This window comes from Oryza sativa, chromosome 6 (assembly GCF_034140825.1).
Source record: "Oryza sativa Japonica Group chromosome 6, ASM3414082v1".
Classification (NCBI taxonomy): Eukaryota; Viridiplantae; Streptophyta; class Magnoliopsida; order Poales; family Poaceae; genus Oryza; species Oryza sativa.
Genome location: NC_089040.1, coordinates 26,352,966 through 26,370,243, shown reverse-complemented (window position 1 = coordinate 26,370,243; position 17,278 = coordinate 26,352,966). Strand labels below are relative to the sequence as shown.

At 39.3% G+C, this 17,278-nt stretch overlaps 2 protein-coding genes, 1 long non-coding RNA gene and 1 other non-coding gene across 8 annotated transcripts; 3 read left to right on the top strand and 1 right to left on the bottom strand.

Annotated features, from left to right (window-relative positions):
* Positions 1 to 222: 222 nt before the first annotated feature.
* Positions 223 to 1,792, top strand: LOC112939413 (uncharacterized). The gene is made up of 3 exons (XR_003243115.2): positions 223 to 359; positions 899 to 1,045; positions 1,265 to 1,792. It is a non-coding gene; the product is annotated as an uncharacterized lncRNA (long non-coding RNA).
* A 3,506-nt stretch (positions 1,793 to 5,298) lies between these two features.
* On the bottom strand, positions 5,299 to 8,596 carry LOC9267494 (protein RDM1). 5 transcript variants are annotated; one of them, XM_066311791.1, is made up of 4 exons: positions 8,404 to 8,596; positions 8,141 to 8,313; positions 7,774 to 7,880; positions 5,917 to 6,440 (listed from the first exon to the last, which is right to left on the bottom strand). In XM_066311791.1, exons 3-4 carry the CDS (start codon positions 7,856 to 7,858, stop codon positions 6,064 to 6,066), a joined length of 462 nt encoding a protein of 153 aa, XP_066167888.1. In that variant the 5' UTR covers positions 7,859 to 7,880; positions 8,141 to 8,313; positions 8,404 to 8,596; the 3' UTR covers positions 5,917 to 6,063. The 5 variants fall into 5 exon arrangements, with proteins under 5 accessions (XP_015641175.1, XP_015641174.1, XP_066167888.1 ...); XM_066311790.1 differs by having other exon boundaries at positions 8,141 to 8,287; XM_015785689.3 differs by lacking the exons at positions 5,917 to 6,440; positions 7,774 to 7,880 and adding an exon at positions 5,299 to 5,844.
* A 774-nt stretch (positions 8,597 to 9,370) lies between these two features.
* Positions 9,371 to 10,205, top strand: LOC107281380 (uncharacterized). The gene is made up of 2 exons (XR_010742087.1): positions 9,371 to 9,678; positions 9,778 to 10,205. It is a non-coding gene; the product is annotated as an uncharacterized protein (transcript).
* A 433-nt stretch (positions 10,206 to 10,638) lies between these two features.
* Positions 10,639 to 13,587, top strand: LOC136357041 (protein FAR1-RELATED SEQUENCE 5-like). Its single transcript, XM_066311767.1, has 7 exons — positions 10,639 to 10,715; positions 10,797 to 11,019; positions 11,161 to 11,416; positions 11,744 to 11,854; positions 11,942 to 12,399; positions 12,496 to 12,783; positions 12,856 to 13,587. Exons 1-7 carry the CDS (start codon positions 10,639 to 10,641, stop codon positions 13,585 to 13,587), a joined length of 2,145 nt encoding a protein of 714 aa, XP_066167864.1.
* Positions 13,588 to 17,278: the final 3,691 nt, after the last annotated feature.

The window sequence follows — 17,278 nt, the reverse complement described above, 5'->3', positions numbered from 1 at the left end:
TTTTGTGGAAAACGATATATTAAAATGGTCGGGAAATTTTCGTACTATGCCCGTAATTCGTATCTGTATTAATATAGAAATGAGGCGTTCACCCCTTCCAATCCTATATCTCAATTCAACATGTTAAATCTCTACCGTTCATTCGCAGATCAAGTGTAATCACCGATTCCGCTCCTCCGCCCAGGTGATTACACCTGATGGCGATGCCCACGCGTCCGCTTTACCACTCCCTTTGACACCGCCCCTCGATCCTCGCTGCGTGCAGCTCCGCCAAGCTCCAGGTAGCCCTGGAGCGTGGAGACGACAAAGCTTTGTTACGACGGCCGACAGGTGGTCCTGAATTCCACCGCCAAAATCAGGTTAGTTCATCCCTAAATCATGTTTCCAATCCCATATCATCTGATCCCCATTGTCCCAACATCGATCAATTGACTTCTTAGTGCGTACCAAGCTTTTTCACTCGGCTCACCTCAGGTCAGTGTTTTTCTGGTTTCTTGGTTCAGTTGGTTGTCTCTAAGTTGATGCATCATATCTAGCCATCAGGAATATAATGTAGTGTTATTTTCCAAAGAAGCTGTGATTTGACACTCAATAAGAATAATTTGGATGTGAAGAATTGATTCAAGTTAACAGTGTGAGTTTGGATGGAATCTCTGAACCCATTTTGGGAAAACAAGCACGGGGGACTGTCGCTAGCTACATAGCTGCATCCAAGATTTGATATCACAGTATGCATGAGCATTTATCAGTCTGTCTGTGACAAACATCGTCTCCTCAAGTCTGCCTGTAGTTGTATGTTCGTCCAAACATGCACAAATTTTGAATCTTTTGTCACTGTGGAAATCATATTATTTCACTTTTCTGATGACCTGATGTAGATGGCCATAAACTCTTGCAGGAACAAGAACAACCATGAACTACTTCCTTGATGGGCGAATAAAGAGGGCATAAATTATTTTTCTATGTGTAGCACGCTTCCTCATCACCGTCTTCCTGGGCTCTGTTGTGCACTCTTCTAACGCCAAGGACGTGGAGGAGAAGCTAAGTATGTCAAGATTAAATTTGAGCACAACCAATCTGTATTTTCTTTGAGAATAAACTCCTTCTGATGTCAAGAAGTACAATCTGTTTGCGGGGGACAGTAGAGGCACAAAGCTCAGCACTGATGTTGCTGACAAAGATAGTAGTTTCACCACCTGAAAGAGGACCAGATTACACAATGCAGAAGGTAACAAGTAATGAAATTGCTATCAATTTTTTTCAGAAAATTGTTGCCTGATCAAGAAGAATTCAAGGACGGCGGAGATGAAGATTTTGACACTGGCACCGAAGAGTTCATCATTTAGATTAAGAAGAGACGATCAATCAAGGCCAAACCACCCACCCTGTCTGAAGATTTGTGCAGCTTAAAAAGAACTCATCTACCACCAGAAATTCAGAATAAATTACAGAGCACATCTGCTCTTATTTTGTTCATTTCCATTTTCGGTAGAGCATTGCACATGCATCTCATGACAGGAAGATGATTAAAGTACTTCTCTAGGTTTTTCCAGCAAATGTGATACGTGATTTAATGCAAATTATTTGTTTAGTTTGAAGGCTTTCCGAGAATCATTTGGAAATCTGGGAATTAATCGTTGGTAGCTCGAAGGAATTAGATGTTGATTGCGATGCATAATCTAATCTATCTTTTGCCTTTCTCAGCAGATATTGCAACAATCAGGATCTCCATACATGATGTAGCCTGGTCATTTGAAAAGAGGCCATAAAGAAAGCTCGGTGTAGTGCATTGTGTCTCAATGAGGATGTACAAGCAGCAAAGCAGTGATCCAAATGTACTTATATAGTAGAACTTGTCCCATTTTACAAATAATGTGCAACGAATTATTGTCTATTGCAAAAATAAAAGTCTGTGGATGGAAAATCTACTTCCGATCTTCAATTATCGACAAAATGAGAAAAAAAATTGTGAAAAAATGTGATTTAGTTTCCTTTTATTTTGGGCAAAATTATTACAGTGGTGATGAATCAGCAAGATGCCTCCCTTTAACAATTAAATAAAATATGGTTAGATGTAACTACATATATAGTTTTATTACTGTTTGCTTCCCAATATTTAGAGTTCTATATTAGATGAGATTATCGTTCTTGTGATAATCTTTATTGATTGATTGGTGCGTAAAAACCATGTAACGAAGTGTACTAATGTATTATGATACCAGATAATGTAGTTTTTGTTTTACTTCCACAATAGGATGAATACATTTATCTAATTTGAGAACTGTTTGTTGCCATTACGGTACTAGCTAATATCCTCAGAGTAGATGAAGATTAATGTTGACGAAGTACAATGGGACTAGCAGGTTGATCAATTGTTTTGGTCCCTTTTTATGCGTTTCTAAAGTTAAAATAACTATGTAGTGATAACATGATTACTTTTGCTTTTTATAGGTTTCGCAAGGATGTCTTATAAATTTAAATTTAGTCAAACAGATTACATATGTTTCAATAAAGGTAGTTTGTAAATTTTGATTGTGATTGTCCTTATAAAGTATATTATAAAAATGTGCATTCCATGTGCACAATTACTAGTGAGGAGAAAAGCATGAGAACGAGAACTTCTATTCCACCACAGCTTAGTCGTTGAAAATGGTTATATAGGAATGATATTCCACCACAGCTTAGTCGTTGAAAATAGTTATATAGGAATGATAGCAAAAGGATAGTATATGATACCATGATAATTGCATGCCCTACCGCACTTCTCTATATAATATCAATACCATACATGTTATATTTGTTATCTGCGTGATAAATTTAGAGCTTTTGAACCTTTGCCTTCTAAATCATAGTTATTATGGAGTGATTAAAGCCTTCTAAATCATAGTTATTATGGAGTGATTAAAGGTCAGCATGAGATATTAGAGAAAAACAATTAACCAAGATATTTTTATGACACGAAATACATGGCTCTAGCAATTAGAGCATCACCAACAGTATATTCTCAAATCCTTCCCAAAACTGATTATGAGATATTTTAGTCAAACAATCAGATCTAACATATCCCATATAGCCCTGTACATGATGTTGAGTTAGCATTTTAATTTTTTCATTTCCTTAATTTGAGGGGAGGCTCCAACTCTATTTCTGGCATGTCCCTCCTTTTCTTCGCCGCTTCTATCCTCTACTTCATTGCTAGCACATTCCTCCTTTATTTCTCCTCTTTCATCATATACTTCCCGGGCCACTGGCATCGGGACAGGGAGTGCGTCGTGTAAGGAAAGAAACGAAAATTTTAGTTTAGTTGGAAGTTTAACAAGGCTCATTTTAGTTGTTGGAATTGAATTTAGGCTTCATCTTATAACTTCAAAAAATTTTACGGATAGATTATTGCTAATCTATTGGTAATGCTATTACTCACTCCGTTCCATAGTACAAAGATGTGTCCATTTCTACTTGACCCAAAGTATAAGTGAATTTGGTATAGTATTTGTCACATATCCATCAACTCCAATTCAAATTTCTACTTATTTTAACCCCAACTACCAACTCACCTACAACCAAAATCACATCGAGTAAGGATGTTCTAGTCTTTTCTTGCTATCCTTAATATTGCCCAAAAGAGAATAATCGTAATCACATCTCATAACCATATTCTAGTCTTTTATTGTTATCCTTAATCTTGCCTAAAAGAGAATAATCATATAATAGAGGAGTATCAAATAGACAAACATATAATTGATTAATGCTCCGATCCCAATTTTGTTTTACATTATATGCCGTCGATATATACTAAGGACATATGTGATTGACCATATTATCTAGATCAACTTATAATTCGCGGATATTCACATACTACTGCGGCGAACACACAAATGGGTGTAAATGTCGATCTTTAGTACTTGCATATATGAAATAAAGAATAAAGCCATGGTGTTGAATGATACTAAATTGCTATGTTTGATTAAGACAACTATCTGAGTGGGAAAATGGTGTCGTTATTTAAATATGCTTGTTTTTTTTCTCTTTGTATCTGATTTGCATTGTTTTTATTGTTAGGTTGACTCGGGGTAAGTATTTGGAAACAAATATTTGACATCATGGCTATAGGTCTGCTACTTACTTTGTGGCTACTTAGATAGCAGTACTATACTTTGCTGGCTATTTCCGAACAATCTAATTTTTCATCTAGATTTTAAGAAGTTGAAGTTGTAGAATCCAGAAAAAATGAATCAAAAGCTAGAAGCTAAGAACCAATATTTAGATTCTCACAAGCTGACTAACAACCAACTGCTTATTAAAATATTAAGCGTCCATAACATACCATAGGACTTAAACTCGAGTGAGCATATCAGTTAAATTACGATCACTTTTTTTTCCGACTTGATGGTCTGTTTGCTTTATCCTTTTTCTGACGTGTTTAGTTTGATGCTTTTACAATTGTGATTGTTTGGGCAGGTGCCGATGATCCGTGATACCAGCTGATTTAATTTGGCTTGACCATACTAATGAACATAATTAAGGTTGTTTAAAGAGGCCCAGTTACACAGTAGGTGGGTAGCATACCAAACACCATCAGAACTTTACCCTACAAAATGTGCTTTATCTTTTTCTTCACACAAATATAGCGTGAATTCAATTCACGTTCACACAAATTGAACGCCAAACGAAAACAAACCACTCCTTTTCAGATAGCGAATTTTTTTTTGGGTAATAAGGCATCAAAACAAAACCGGTCCTAATTGGCAGTGTTTTTTTTTTGTTTTGTTTTTTACGGACTTAAAATGAGCCGAAGTAAACGAAATCCTGAAGAACTTCACCATGTCATTCTAGATTCCTAGTACATCCTCACACAGATAAACAGATTCCAAGTACATCCTTACACAGATAAACTGCAGATAAACTGTTCCCATGTGACCTTGACATCTCCCACCCTTTTGTATAGCTTAAAGCAATTACTCCCTTCTTCCCTAAATGTTTGACGCCGTTAATTTTTCCGTTAATTTTTTTAAACATGTTTGACCGTTCGTCTTATTCAAAAACTTTTGTGAATATTATTCAAAAGATTGAGTAGTAGTAGTATATTTAACAATGAATCAAATAATAGAAAAAGAATTAATAATTACTTAATTTTTTTAATAAGACGAACGGTCAAATATGTTTAAAAAATTCAACGGCGTTAAATATTTAGGGACGGAGGGAGTACATATTTACAACAAGCGCGGTTGTGCATGCAACAAAGATTGCACAAAGTTGCATCTAAAGTTAGTAAATTACCAACAAATATGGGACACGGTATGCCAATGATCCAAGATGAATTCAATTCAATCAGTACAACGCCACAGATATGGAAGCAGAGGATTAAGCACGAACTACCAACACACATCAAATAGCACAAGCACAAAACAATTTACTATGCATGTCAAACAAAGGCACAGAAAACAGAGCATCAAGTGTCAAAGCCAGAGTAGACGCCACTCCCCCTCAGAAGTCGCTTCTCTTCTTCAACGTAGTTCTTCCCCCTGCTAGCCTGGCCACGATCTCTCTTCCGCTTTTCCTTCTGTGAGAAGGAAGCATCTTTATTCTCTTTCTCCATCTGCCTCGGCTGCGGGTTTCGCACACCAATAAGCTTTTCTCCCTCAGTTACTGCAGTTCTTGTGCGCTCCCGTTCTTCATAGGATTCAGTTTGATCTTCTTTGTCGTTGCGATCTTTCCCGGTGGACCAAGACCAGTTAGGCTCAACCTTTGGAGGGGGCACCGTCAAGACAGATGGGCCGCCACGATACCCATGCCGGCTCAAAGCATTGAAATCCACACCACCAGGTTTCTTCTTCTTCGACATAGCTGTTGTTCAGAGAGCTAAAACCAATGTTAAAATGAACACTAACAATGAGAGGTAATACTCAGAAACATGCATCATCTGGAATCCATAAGGCTTTGTTAGGATTTACCAAAACCAAACTGTGCAAGCTTACTGATTACAGCAATTAAAAAGACAACAAAACAGACAACCCAAACCAACGTCTTCTACTACAATTTAATTTTTTTTTTCTCAAAAACGCTCTACTGCAACTTTATGGGAGGGAACACTGGATCTATGTAGGCATGATACATTGGAGCTGATGCCCAAAGACTGGCTAAATGTTGACTAGAGGTGGTCAACCTATGGACTTCTTCAGTGATCCAAATAAGGGCCTCAGCTTTCACAGGATGGATGATAGCATCCAGAGGCCGGTGCTCATCATCACTCCCAACTCTCTGCTGATCCCACTGTTTCAAGAGGACATTGGTAAGGTAATGTAAAGGCTGCTTATATAACTGCTTCACCGACCTGCCGAGTCCCAGCCATGTTGTGCATGGGATTACAGATCCACGGTGAGCAGGAACTGGAATATGCTTCATATACTCTTGATACATTTCAGCCTTCCTGATCAGTGCACCTGCATGATCTCATTATAGTAAGCATGGAAATTTGTATCTCTACGTAGAAAGGAAAAAAACCTTAAAACTACATGAGCCAATCCAAAGCAGAACGCTATTGTCCATGTCTGAAGGGTATAAAATCCAGCTCAAAGCCTCTATTAGTGCTTGAGAACTAAAATTATACTCCATCCACAAGAGTTAGACCTATTTCATATTTGAGTTTTTTTTCCAAATAAGTTGTTCCTATTTGTAGTGTCTATGCATCCAAAACTTAAATGGAGAGGTAAATTAAATGTTTGATTAAAACCCAAGGAGCCATCGTAATACTCATTGGTTGCATGCGTGCATACACTTCTTGATCTTTGTTATATGCAAGATGAGTTAATTTCTCTTTGGTCTTGGTGACAAAAGTAATAGGTGTAACTTTTTGTGGAAGAAGGAGGGAGTACTAATTTGCTAACTTATTTTGTAGTGTTGGTCTCTGGCTCATCCCATAGGGTATATAGAGAAAGCATAGGACTCGACTGTTGAAGCTCCAAGGTAACGGGCAACTCATGATAATTCTTTGAATGACAGAGTATTAATTACATACTTAGTTATAAGAGATAAATGAAACTTAGATAGACTTATTATAGTGGTGTTCATAATTAGCACAAAATCATATTAAAAACTCCAAGAATTTTTTGGCCAAATCAGCATGTAAAACCAGGTACAGATATAACCTGCAAGATTGTCTGGATGCAGGCACTATGAGCCTGTTAATATAAGTGGTATAGCCAGCAGTAAATACCATTGTTTGGGAGACAACTTTTCTTAAAATGTCCATCTTTTAATAATGGCAACAAGTGGACAACTTTCAAACTCAAACCTCAACTGTGAAAATAACATGTGGGCAATATTAACATACAGGGAAAACAGGGAATTCCTCCATGACAATTGCGATAACTCAAATATCAACAATATCACAATAAATTCATGTACTTCAAAATACTGAACATTCACTTGGTCACATGAAATCTATACTCTATATAGAATGCTAAAATAACATATAGCGCGTAACCTTGTAAGAATAGAACACTAGCTAAGGTAATGTTGCTTAGTTTCAAAAGAAAACCCATGCTTAGTTTGTTCTTTAGCAAAGTCTAAGAAAAATGAATACTACCACTAGAGAAAAACACGTGAGTTCCCCCAGTGTACTGCTATATAATTTACTGTTATATCAATCCCAATCAATATGAAAAGAACAAGCCCCAAATTTCCATAGATGGCTGGCCAAAATAATCTTAAGATAACGTTAACGAATCTACAGTAATGCTGATTCTCTGATGTGAAAGGTAACGGGTAAATAACCACTATGGCTTTGCTTGAGTGGAAGGGGACTAGATCCAATCCCTTTGGATAGATATAGAAAACTGCAGTTAAAATCCCTGGCCATCCAAATGGATAGATTCTGATCCCTGCATATAGAAACAAGCCCTAATTTCACAAATAGACTAAATTTACAGTCCGAAACAACATAAGCTAGCTAGGAAACACAGACTAAAAATCCATACTCCATGTTGAACTCATATCTCACAGGCAACACACAATACAGACATTCAAAACAATCTTGTGAGAGCATAGCGAGGCCATATAGCATGCTAACAAACCAAAAATATGAAAAATCTCCTCGTGAGCTAACAAAAAGACAGAGACAGATCACTGGGATAGCTCTCACCGTCTGGTGCGGCAGCTTTGGTGGAATTGGGCAGCCCGAAGGCGTTGTCCCCTTTCCCCTTCCCGGCTTCATCGTCGGAATCCGAGCTCAGGGAGTCGTCGGAGGAGACTTCCAGCGGCTCCTCCCACGGCGCCGCCCTCTTCATACCTAGCCGCACCCGGCCACCGCCACATCTAGGGGGGTTAGCGTCACGCCGTTGGCGAACGGTGGAGTCGAGGCCGTGGATGATGATGAGCGAGGGGGGGCAATGGACGGGTCCTCACCTGGATCACGGAGACGTCACCGGCGGCACGGCGCGCCGAGGGAGAAGCGGCGCGGCGCGCGAGGGAGAAGGTCGCTGGCTCGCTCGCCGTCGCTTGTCGCCGGCGGCGGGGACGACGAGGCCGAAACCCTCGATTGCTGTGTTGGGCTTTGGATCGCTGGATGAGGGTGGAGACAGAAGGAAAAAGTACACCTAAGGTACCTCAACTTGTCCGCGAAACCATATATGGGCACCATGGTATCAAATGCATAAAATCACTCAACTTTTTCAAAATTTTCAAATTATTAGTATATACCAAGTTATAAGAATTTGATTTATACCTACACCTATCAACAAAACAACTCAAATTTAACTTTATCTCACAATCCATAATTACATACCTAACTAATTATATGTTTGGATGCTATATACATAGAATCAAAATCTAATATAACAAAAACAAGTTTAAATTCAGTTCAAACTTGCTTTGAACTAGTTAGTAAAGTTGTTAATGTTAATACCTAAATATTTGAAAAAGTTTCATACTCATTTGAATTGGGTATATACTCAATTTCAACAATGGTGCCCGGGCACCATGGAGCACCAAACAAATTTAATATATATATATATATATATATATATATATATATATATATATATATATATATATAGGAAGCCTATATTCTACTCCCAGGAGTAGCTACTCCTATTGTAACCATCGGACACCTGTCCAACTCACATCAGGGTTTCGGGCTTCAACTCACTAACGGATTGTGAGAAAAGATCCATTAAACCAGCGATGCAGAAACTTGAATATTCTTTTTTTTTTGAAAATTCGGATCACTGCGCTGTGTTCTGCATGGTGAGTCATTTTGAATGTTCTGCATGCATGGTTTGTTACCCGCACGCATGCACGACCGAGCGACCAGGAGAGTAGTTAGTGTGGAGGCTGCTGTATTGATACTCTATTTAAGTTGACGGTGATGGAGGACAGAAAATGAGGACCACAATTATCTTTCGGATTTGTGAGGAAGAAGATTTTGTTCTACAGGTTTTTGATGGAGCAGAAACTCTCCGGTGGAAAGGGCAGAATGTCGTCGGCGAGGTCTGTTGCGTCGCCTTCCGCGGCGCGAGTAGGCGGAGGCTCGTCGGCGCCTGATGTCGAGCAGCAGAAGTCGGTGGCGGCCGTAGGCGCGTCGTCGCCGGTGAGTAGTAGCAAGCACCATCATATGGCGAAGGCAGAAGATGGAACCATTACAGTTAATGGTGACAAGCAGCAGAATCCTGCCGCAGATAGGTACACATTGAAGTTTAGTTTTAGTTTATGTTCTGTTGAAATTTTTTCTCTTGTTTGTTTGTTTGGCTCTAACTGGTTATTGCGTTATTTGGTCATCAGGAATGGTTTTGTGCGTTGCATGGATACTGCTGCCCGGAGTGAAGTGATGAACCACTCTCTCCAGAAATATGTCATTCATTTCGATGGATGTCATCCTCTTCCCATGAGAAATCCTAGGAAGAGATGCGCTTGGTGCTCACTCCGTGATATTCGCGCGGCTTGCGACATGAATTTCAGAAGCAACGAAACAACCCGGGTCAACAGTAATGGTTGCGAACATGTGTCCAATGAAAATATGTAGACAATAGTGTGATGATCAGGAAAATTGTAATAAGGGCTTGCTTTCTGCACGGTCGTAGATTAGTCGTACGAACTGTCTCTAATTTTGTATGGTATTTTCTATGAGGAAAAAGCGAGTAGTATCTAAGTTTAGAAATCTGTATCTTCTGCTGTTTGGGAAGTGAAATAAAATTGAGATGTTATCCTTTCATTTATCTATTTAAGTTGTGTGTACTGCAAACTCCCTGTTGTCATCGTGAATGCAATCCTTCACCAAGATGAAGTTCTTCGAGCAGAATATTGTACAAGAATGGAGCAAAGATTTCGAATTGGTTTCTGTGAGTGTAGCGTTGCGTACTCGGAATGTTTGTTATAGATGCTATTTTTGTGGCGGTATGGTTTCATCAGAATTCGTTAATGTTGCTAGTGGCTGACTTTCCGGAGTCCAATAACATGCTTCGCACGTAGGAGCCTTGATTTTCGGGGAGGTTGTTGAACAGCTAATGGAAAATAAACCGGAATTATTTGTCAGTATATATCCAACCAGCTGGAAAAAATGACGCCCTATAGCAAATTCTTTTTGCCAAAAGGGGTAGCTACCAGAATCCGTGCTGGACAGAAACAATATTCGCGAAGATAGCTATGGAGGAAGAAGGCTGGCCGGAGAAAGGTGGCGAGGATCATAGTGGACAACCCATGGACGTAGTTCCGTTGGAAAGGTATTTTTTATGTCAGTGTGATTGTAGTGTACAATTTCCCTTTCTGCATTGTTAGCTGAATTCTCATTTTTTTGATCCTAGGATCGTGGTTGAGGGGGAGGAAGAGAGTGATCTGCTGCCTATTTCACTCTCTGACCCAGCCATTCTGTTGCCGAAAATTGGGCAGACCTTCAATGAGGACTCTGATGGCTATGCGTTCTACAATCTGTACTCTAGGTTCACTGGTTTTGGTATAAGGAGATCCAAGAACAGATACAAAGATGGAGGCGTGAAGTCCATGCAAGAGTTCTGCTGCATTCGCGAGGTAAAAATCTTTAGTGTATTCTTTTTTTTTTGAAAACCATGGTTTCGTATTCTCGTAAGATTGGCAAGGTTCTATAGTGTGATGCGTAGGATCATCATTTCATAGGTTTTACGTAGTAAGGTGTTCCTGTAATTTATGCAGGGTAGAGATAATTCCGTCACTGGTCCGCCGACCAGGATAGGCTGCAAGGCTATGGTCAGGTTAAATCGTTCTTCTGAAAGTCAAAAGTGGAGAGTTTCTGCATTCGTTAGTGAGCACAACCATGAAATGAAACGGGACCTGCAGCATACTAAACACTTCCGGTCTCATAATTTCATTGATGAAGGGACAAAGAGGAACATAAAGGAAATGGTAGATAATGGGATGACACCTACAGCTATGTATGGATTACTTTCAGGTATGCACGGCGGGCCGTCCTTAACCCCTTTTACAAGGAGGGCTGTGACAAGAATGGCGTATGCCATCAGAAGGGATGAGTGTAGCAATGATGTGCAGAAGACACTGAATTTTTTTAGGGAAATGCAATGCCGTAGTAAGAATTTCTTTTACACCATACAGATTGATGGTGCTTCAAGGATTAAAAATATATTTTGGTGTCATTCTCTTTCCAGATTAAGTTTTGACCATTTTGGGGATGCAATCACTTTTGATACTACATATCAGACTAATAGGTACAACATGCCATTTGGGATTTTTGTCGGTGTAAATAACCATTTTCAAACAGCAATTTTTGGTTGCGCTTTGTTGAGGGAGGAGACAATCGAAGCATTCAAGTGGCTTTTCCAAACATTTACTGATGCAATGCATGGGAAGAGGCCTGCAGCAATTTTAACAGGTATATGTTTATTTGGATGGATCAATGGTGTGTTTAATGATATGTCTTCTGTTTTTAATCTCGAATGGTTGTGAACTTCTTTTTTAGATAACTGTCATCAAATGGAGGTGGCGATCAAAGCGGTTTGGCCTGAAACTATTCATAGAGTTTGCAAATGGCATGTTCTGAAGAATGCTAAGGAGAACTTGGGGAACATTTACAGTAAAAGAAGCAGTTTCAAACAGGAGTTCCACCGGGTGTTAAATGAACCCCAAACAGAGGCAGAGTTTGAGAAGGCATGGTCAGATTTAATGGAGCAGTACAATCTCGAGTCTAGCGTGTATTTGCGCAGGATGTGGGACATGAAGAAAAAATGGGCTCCAGATTACTTCAGGGAATTCTTTTATGCTAGGATGTCAACCACACAAAGAAGTGAGAGCATGAATCATGTTCTGAAGAAGTATGTAAAACCATCCTCTTCGCTACATGGATTTGCAAAGAGGTATGAGAATTTCTACAATGATAGGATTGAAGCGGAAGACGCTGAGGAGCATGATACATACAATGTATGTTTTTTTTAATTATTTCCGTATGATATATCGGTGTATGGTACTTTCTGCTGAACATGTTATAATATGCTTGTCATTTCTCGTGAACTGTAGGAGAAGGTTTCCACATTAACTAGCTCGCCCATTGAGAAACATGCTTCTCGGGTGTACACTAGGGGTGCATTTTCCAGGTTCAAGGAACAGTTCAAGCTAAGCTTTTCATTTATGGTTTATCATACTTCTGATCAGCATGTTCTGCAGCTAGTCCATATAGGTGATGACACATTGCAAAGTTGGGGCAGCAAAGAATTTAAGGTTCAGGTTGACCTGACTGAACAAGATCTGTCATGTGGATGCAAGCTTTTTGAACACTTGGGAATTATATGCTCCCATATTATCAGAGTAAGTTTGAATATTAAGCAGTTCTCATAACGCTGTTGTGTTTTTGTGTGTTAATGCATAGTGTTTTTGCAGGTTATGGTACAGTATGGTTTCACGGAAATACCGAAGAAGTATATCCTGAAGAGGTGGACAAAAGATGCTAGAGATTCAATCCCAAAGCACTTGGAGGAGTCTTACTTGAAGGATAAGGAGGCGGCATCATCGAGAACTTATCGGAACACCCTCCTGCACAAGTCTGCACTTGATATGGTTAGACTTGGTGGTACTAGTTCAGAAACATATGAGAAGACAGTGGAAGTGTTGACAAAGCTGATTGGAGAACTTCAGGTCATGTGTACTTCGCAAGTTGTAAACAACAAGGAAATTCACTGCGGAGATAGAACAATTGGGAAGAAACCTACTGGTGTGCAATTGGATGATAGTGTAGACAGTTCTGACTCGGAGCATGGAATGTCTGATGAATTTTGTGTAGCCGATGAGGACGGCATTGGACAGGATGTTTCTGCTGGTGAGGATTCAGTTGATGTGGACATGACTGATGTCAACGAAGAAGACATACTCCCTCCTGAGGTTAGAAGAAGTCGTGGACGACCGAGGAGTACCAGACTGATGTCGAAGGGAGAGACATCTAGCAAAGCAAAGAAGAAGAAGGCTAGTGAGAGTACCTCCAAGGACGAGTCGAAGAATCACGCCAAAGGAAAAAAAGAGTCAACGAAGCAGATTAGGTACTGCAAGCAATGTGGTGGTCATGGCCACTATAAGAGTACATGTGGTCGGAAATCTAGTTATGAGAGGAAGAAGTGAGTGTAATTATTCTGTTCAATGTTCTGCAGGGTTGATGTTAGCATTTCGTTTAGCATACAATGGAAATTTTATTATTATTAAATTTAGTCAGCAGAACATGTAGTTCATTTTGAATATTTACATTTGGCAAACATTGTAGGAAATTTGCGAACACTAGTTTTGTATTTTCCTATTTTCTGTTGTGCCTCAGAGTATGTGGTGAAGTTGTAGTCTTTGGAAGCATCCTATTGGAGCAGAACATGGCTAATTGTTTCTGCTAGAGGTAGTGTTGGACGAATCTTCGTGGGAGCCAAAAACGTTTTTCATCATGCTCTGCATCGGGAGCAGAACATGAAAAGAGTGCGTGTGGTGTTTTTTTAGATGGGGTTTAGCACGGTAGCAGAACATGGCTAGTAGTTTCTGCTGTTGTTCTGGTGGGATGTTTTCTCGGCAGCAGTACATGGCTAATAGTTTCTGCTGTTGTTTGGTGGGATGTATCCTCGTGGTAGCATAAATCAATTGGCATACTGTTCTGCTCTGGGAGCAGAACTTGTCTTTTTTTCGCCGGGCATGCACTGATTTGGATCGTGTCATGATCTGCTCTCTAAGTTTGGAGGAGAGCTGATCACGTAATGTACGGCAACAGAAGATGTAATTAGTTTGTAGTATTTAATTTGCCATAGGTGAACATCATGGATTTGATGTTGGGAAAATCTAAATTTATGATATTTGGAAGGTAAATGACAAATTCATTAATTTGGGAAGAGAATAGCAGAGAACATGAAGCCTTGAAAAATGTTGAATAAGAACAAGACAAATATTATTGGGACCTAACAAATTTTAGATAATAATGATGTAACTGAATGTAATCTTTATTTTGGCATGCTTGCATAACATGCTCAGATCTTGTTAGATAACTTCAGGCAGTGAACGACGAAGTCCGGCAGAATAGCTTCGTTGCCTTTGAATGACAATAAGTTGGACAGAAATTCCTTTCGAAGATCTCGTTGATCCTGTTGTTAATATAGAAAAATATTTATTATAAAAGGAAGCTACTTCAATGAAACTTAAGTTGAACCTAGTGTGTACATAAAACTCACAGATTTTGGGGGGTTCACAAGGCGAGTTCCATCCCAGTTTCGCATGTAGTAGAGCACGTGAAAGGCACATTCCAGCCTACCAAAATTGTTATTATTGTAATGACCATAAATGAGTAGAATGGAAAAATTAATTTGGATCAAATTGGGAGCATGAACTGGAACCTATTGTTTATAGCTGGGATGGCCGAAGGGAACTCAGAAACCCAGTTTGGTATATCCTCGTCCCAATCTGGAAATGCAAGCTTCATGCACTCCTTCAGAGCAGATGAAATGTGAAATTTTGTTTTTAAGTGTCTTTCTGCTGTATCCTCTGATCTTTTCGAGGCGTCTCTCAGTGGGTCAAGAATGCATAATTTTTTTTTCTCCATATCAAATGCGTATAGAGAATAGTGCAGTGGTTGAAGTAGTGGAATAAATATCTGCAAATTAATATTGACATTGCAAAAGTTAGTGGCCTGAACATTTGCACTTGATGTACTGAATTTTTCAAGATGCTGTTAATTATCAAACCAGGTGGCAACTAGGTACGTCATATGGTATCAGGGAGTCATCTTTGAATGAGGGGAGATGATCCTCTGGGTTCCACTGGTCATCACCAGCTGTTGCAAACATCTATAGCGCCATATTGTGTTAAAACACACCATATTTAAGAATTAAAATAGTCTAGAGTAATTGGAAGCACTTACTGCAAAATCTTGATTTAAGAAATGTCTCCAGCCTACAAAATCAGTTCCTCCAAATCTCTGTATCTCATCCGCTGCTAATACTTGAACTGCAACATTGAATGTTTCTTCTTGCATTTGAGTGTCTAGCCGAATAGCCTGTTGTATGTCATGTAGGCTTAATGACATAGGGACAGGTTGGGAGATGTGAACCCAGATTTTCCTGTTAAATGTGATATCTTTACAATTAGTGGTGAAAGAAAGGAACATTTCAGGTAGGTGGCTTACATTAGAGCTTCTGCATAAGCGATTGAAGTTGTATATGTGTATAAATCATCAAGTGTTTCAGATAGGTGGCTTACTTAAGAGCTTCTGCATCAGTGATTGAAATTGCATATGTGTATAAATCATCAAGTGCCTTCTGGTCATGCCTGACGAAAGAGTGTTGCTTGCTCAGAAATGGTGATTTCACCGAATGGCTTGGTTTAATCGACCTCTTTGGCCGATCGAATAGGATATCAGAAGGACCGCCGATAATTCTCCTCTTGGATTTAGGTGGGAGCTTTGTACATGCGTACTCCTCACGCATGAAAATCCTCGCCCCACTCGTCTCTTTCAACATAGAGTACGGAGAGAAACTACTAAGTTTAGTTTGTTGGTAACCTATTATGAGACAGAACAGTAAGAGTGAGACATATTATGTGCATGTGGTTGGTTATGAATGAAAATGAAAAACTGATACAGGCTTGTGGGTATCATTACCTCCATGCGAAGAGGGAGTTTTGTGCACTGCATTACCTTCTCCGGATTTGTCAGAGGCATCTACTGACTTTGAGATTGGCTGATCTGGGGTACGTGCTAAAAAGTTGAGTTCTTGTTCTTTGTCAGAGTCTTCAGCCACATTGGAGATGTCATGACCTGGGGTACATGCCACCATGTTTGCTTCTTCGATATCTTGTGTTATTCCTAGATTAAAGCTTGGGGGCTCGATGTCAGACCTGGCATCGTAGGTACGATCCACATGGATAGCCTGTGTACAGATATATCAACAATTCTTATGGAAAAATGGATTCTTTTTATATTGAATAGATTGACAAACTACATGAGATTGCACCTCTATTGCACCCGTATGATGGCCAAGATTGTATTTTTCATCATGTTTGTTTCGCAGCTGAAACCCAAAAAAAATGTCAATAGTCTGAAGTTTCTGCACAAGGGAAATTTCAACAAGAATACTCTACCGGCAGGAGAGTTGATTTTACCTTCATCTTTCCATACGCGGGGAAAGGATTCCGGTTCTTGAGAATTACATCCCTCTCAATGAATTCTGCTATCATGGAGTCATTGTACACGCCAATCCTTGGAATGTTTTCCTGCTCGGGAGTGTCCGTCCCGAAATCCAGATTGTCCAGATAAAAAAGCTGAGCAGTATAAATTATAGCATGTGAAAAGATGTTGCGAGTATATTAGAAAGTAAAAGGCAAATAATTCGAACGAATAATAGGATAATCTCACCTGAGGTAGTATAATGCAGCCATTGATGTAACCAATGCTTTTTCGATGGCGTATTTTGTGTTGCAATGCTGCTGCTGCATCTTTGATGTCATGCAAAACAAATTCCGCCCAGTTGTACTTGTGAATATTTTCTACATCAACCAAAGCCTTCATATACCTTATAGATATGTGATTGTTAACAGATTGAGGAGCCAAGAATTTGGTTACAACGAAGATTATAAAAGCAGTCTTGAATACAATCTGTTCGTGAACAGTCATCGTCCTGTTAAATTTTTTCTCCAATATCCTCTGAATTGTTACAATGGTAAGTCCATCAAAGGAATCTTTCTCAAAGATTTCACACATATAAGCCTTAACATCTTTTACCTCATTTTTTATTGCAGGCAAAATCTCCTTCCGTCCACAAGGGATTCCCAAAAGTAGGCTGACATCCTC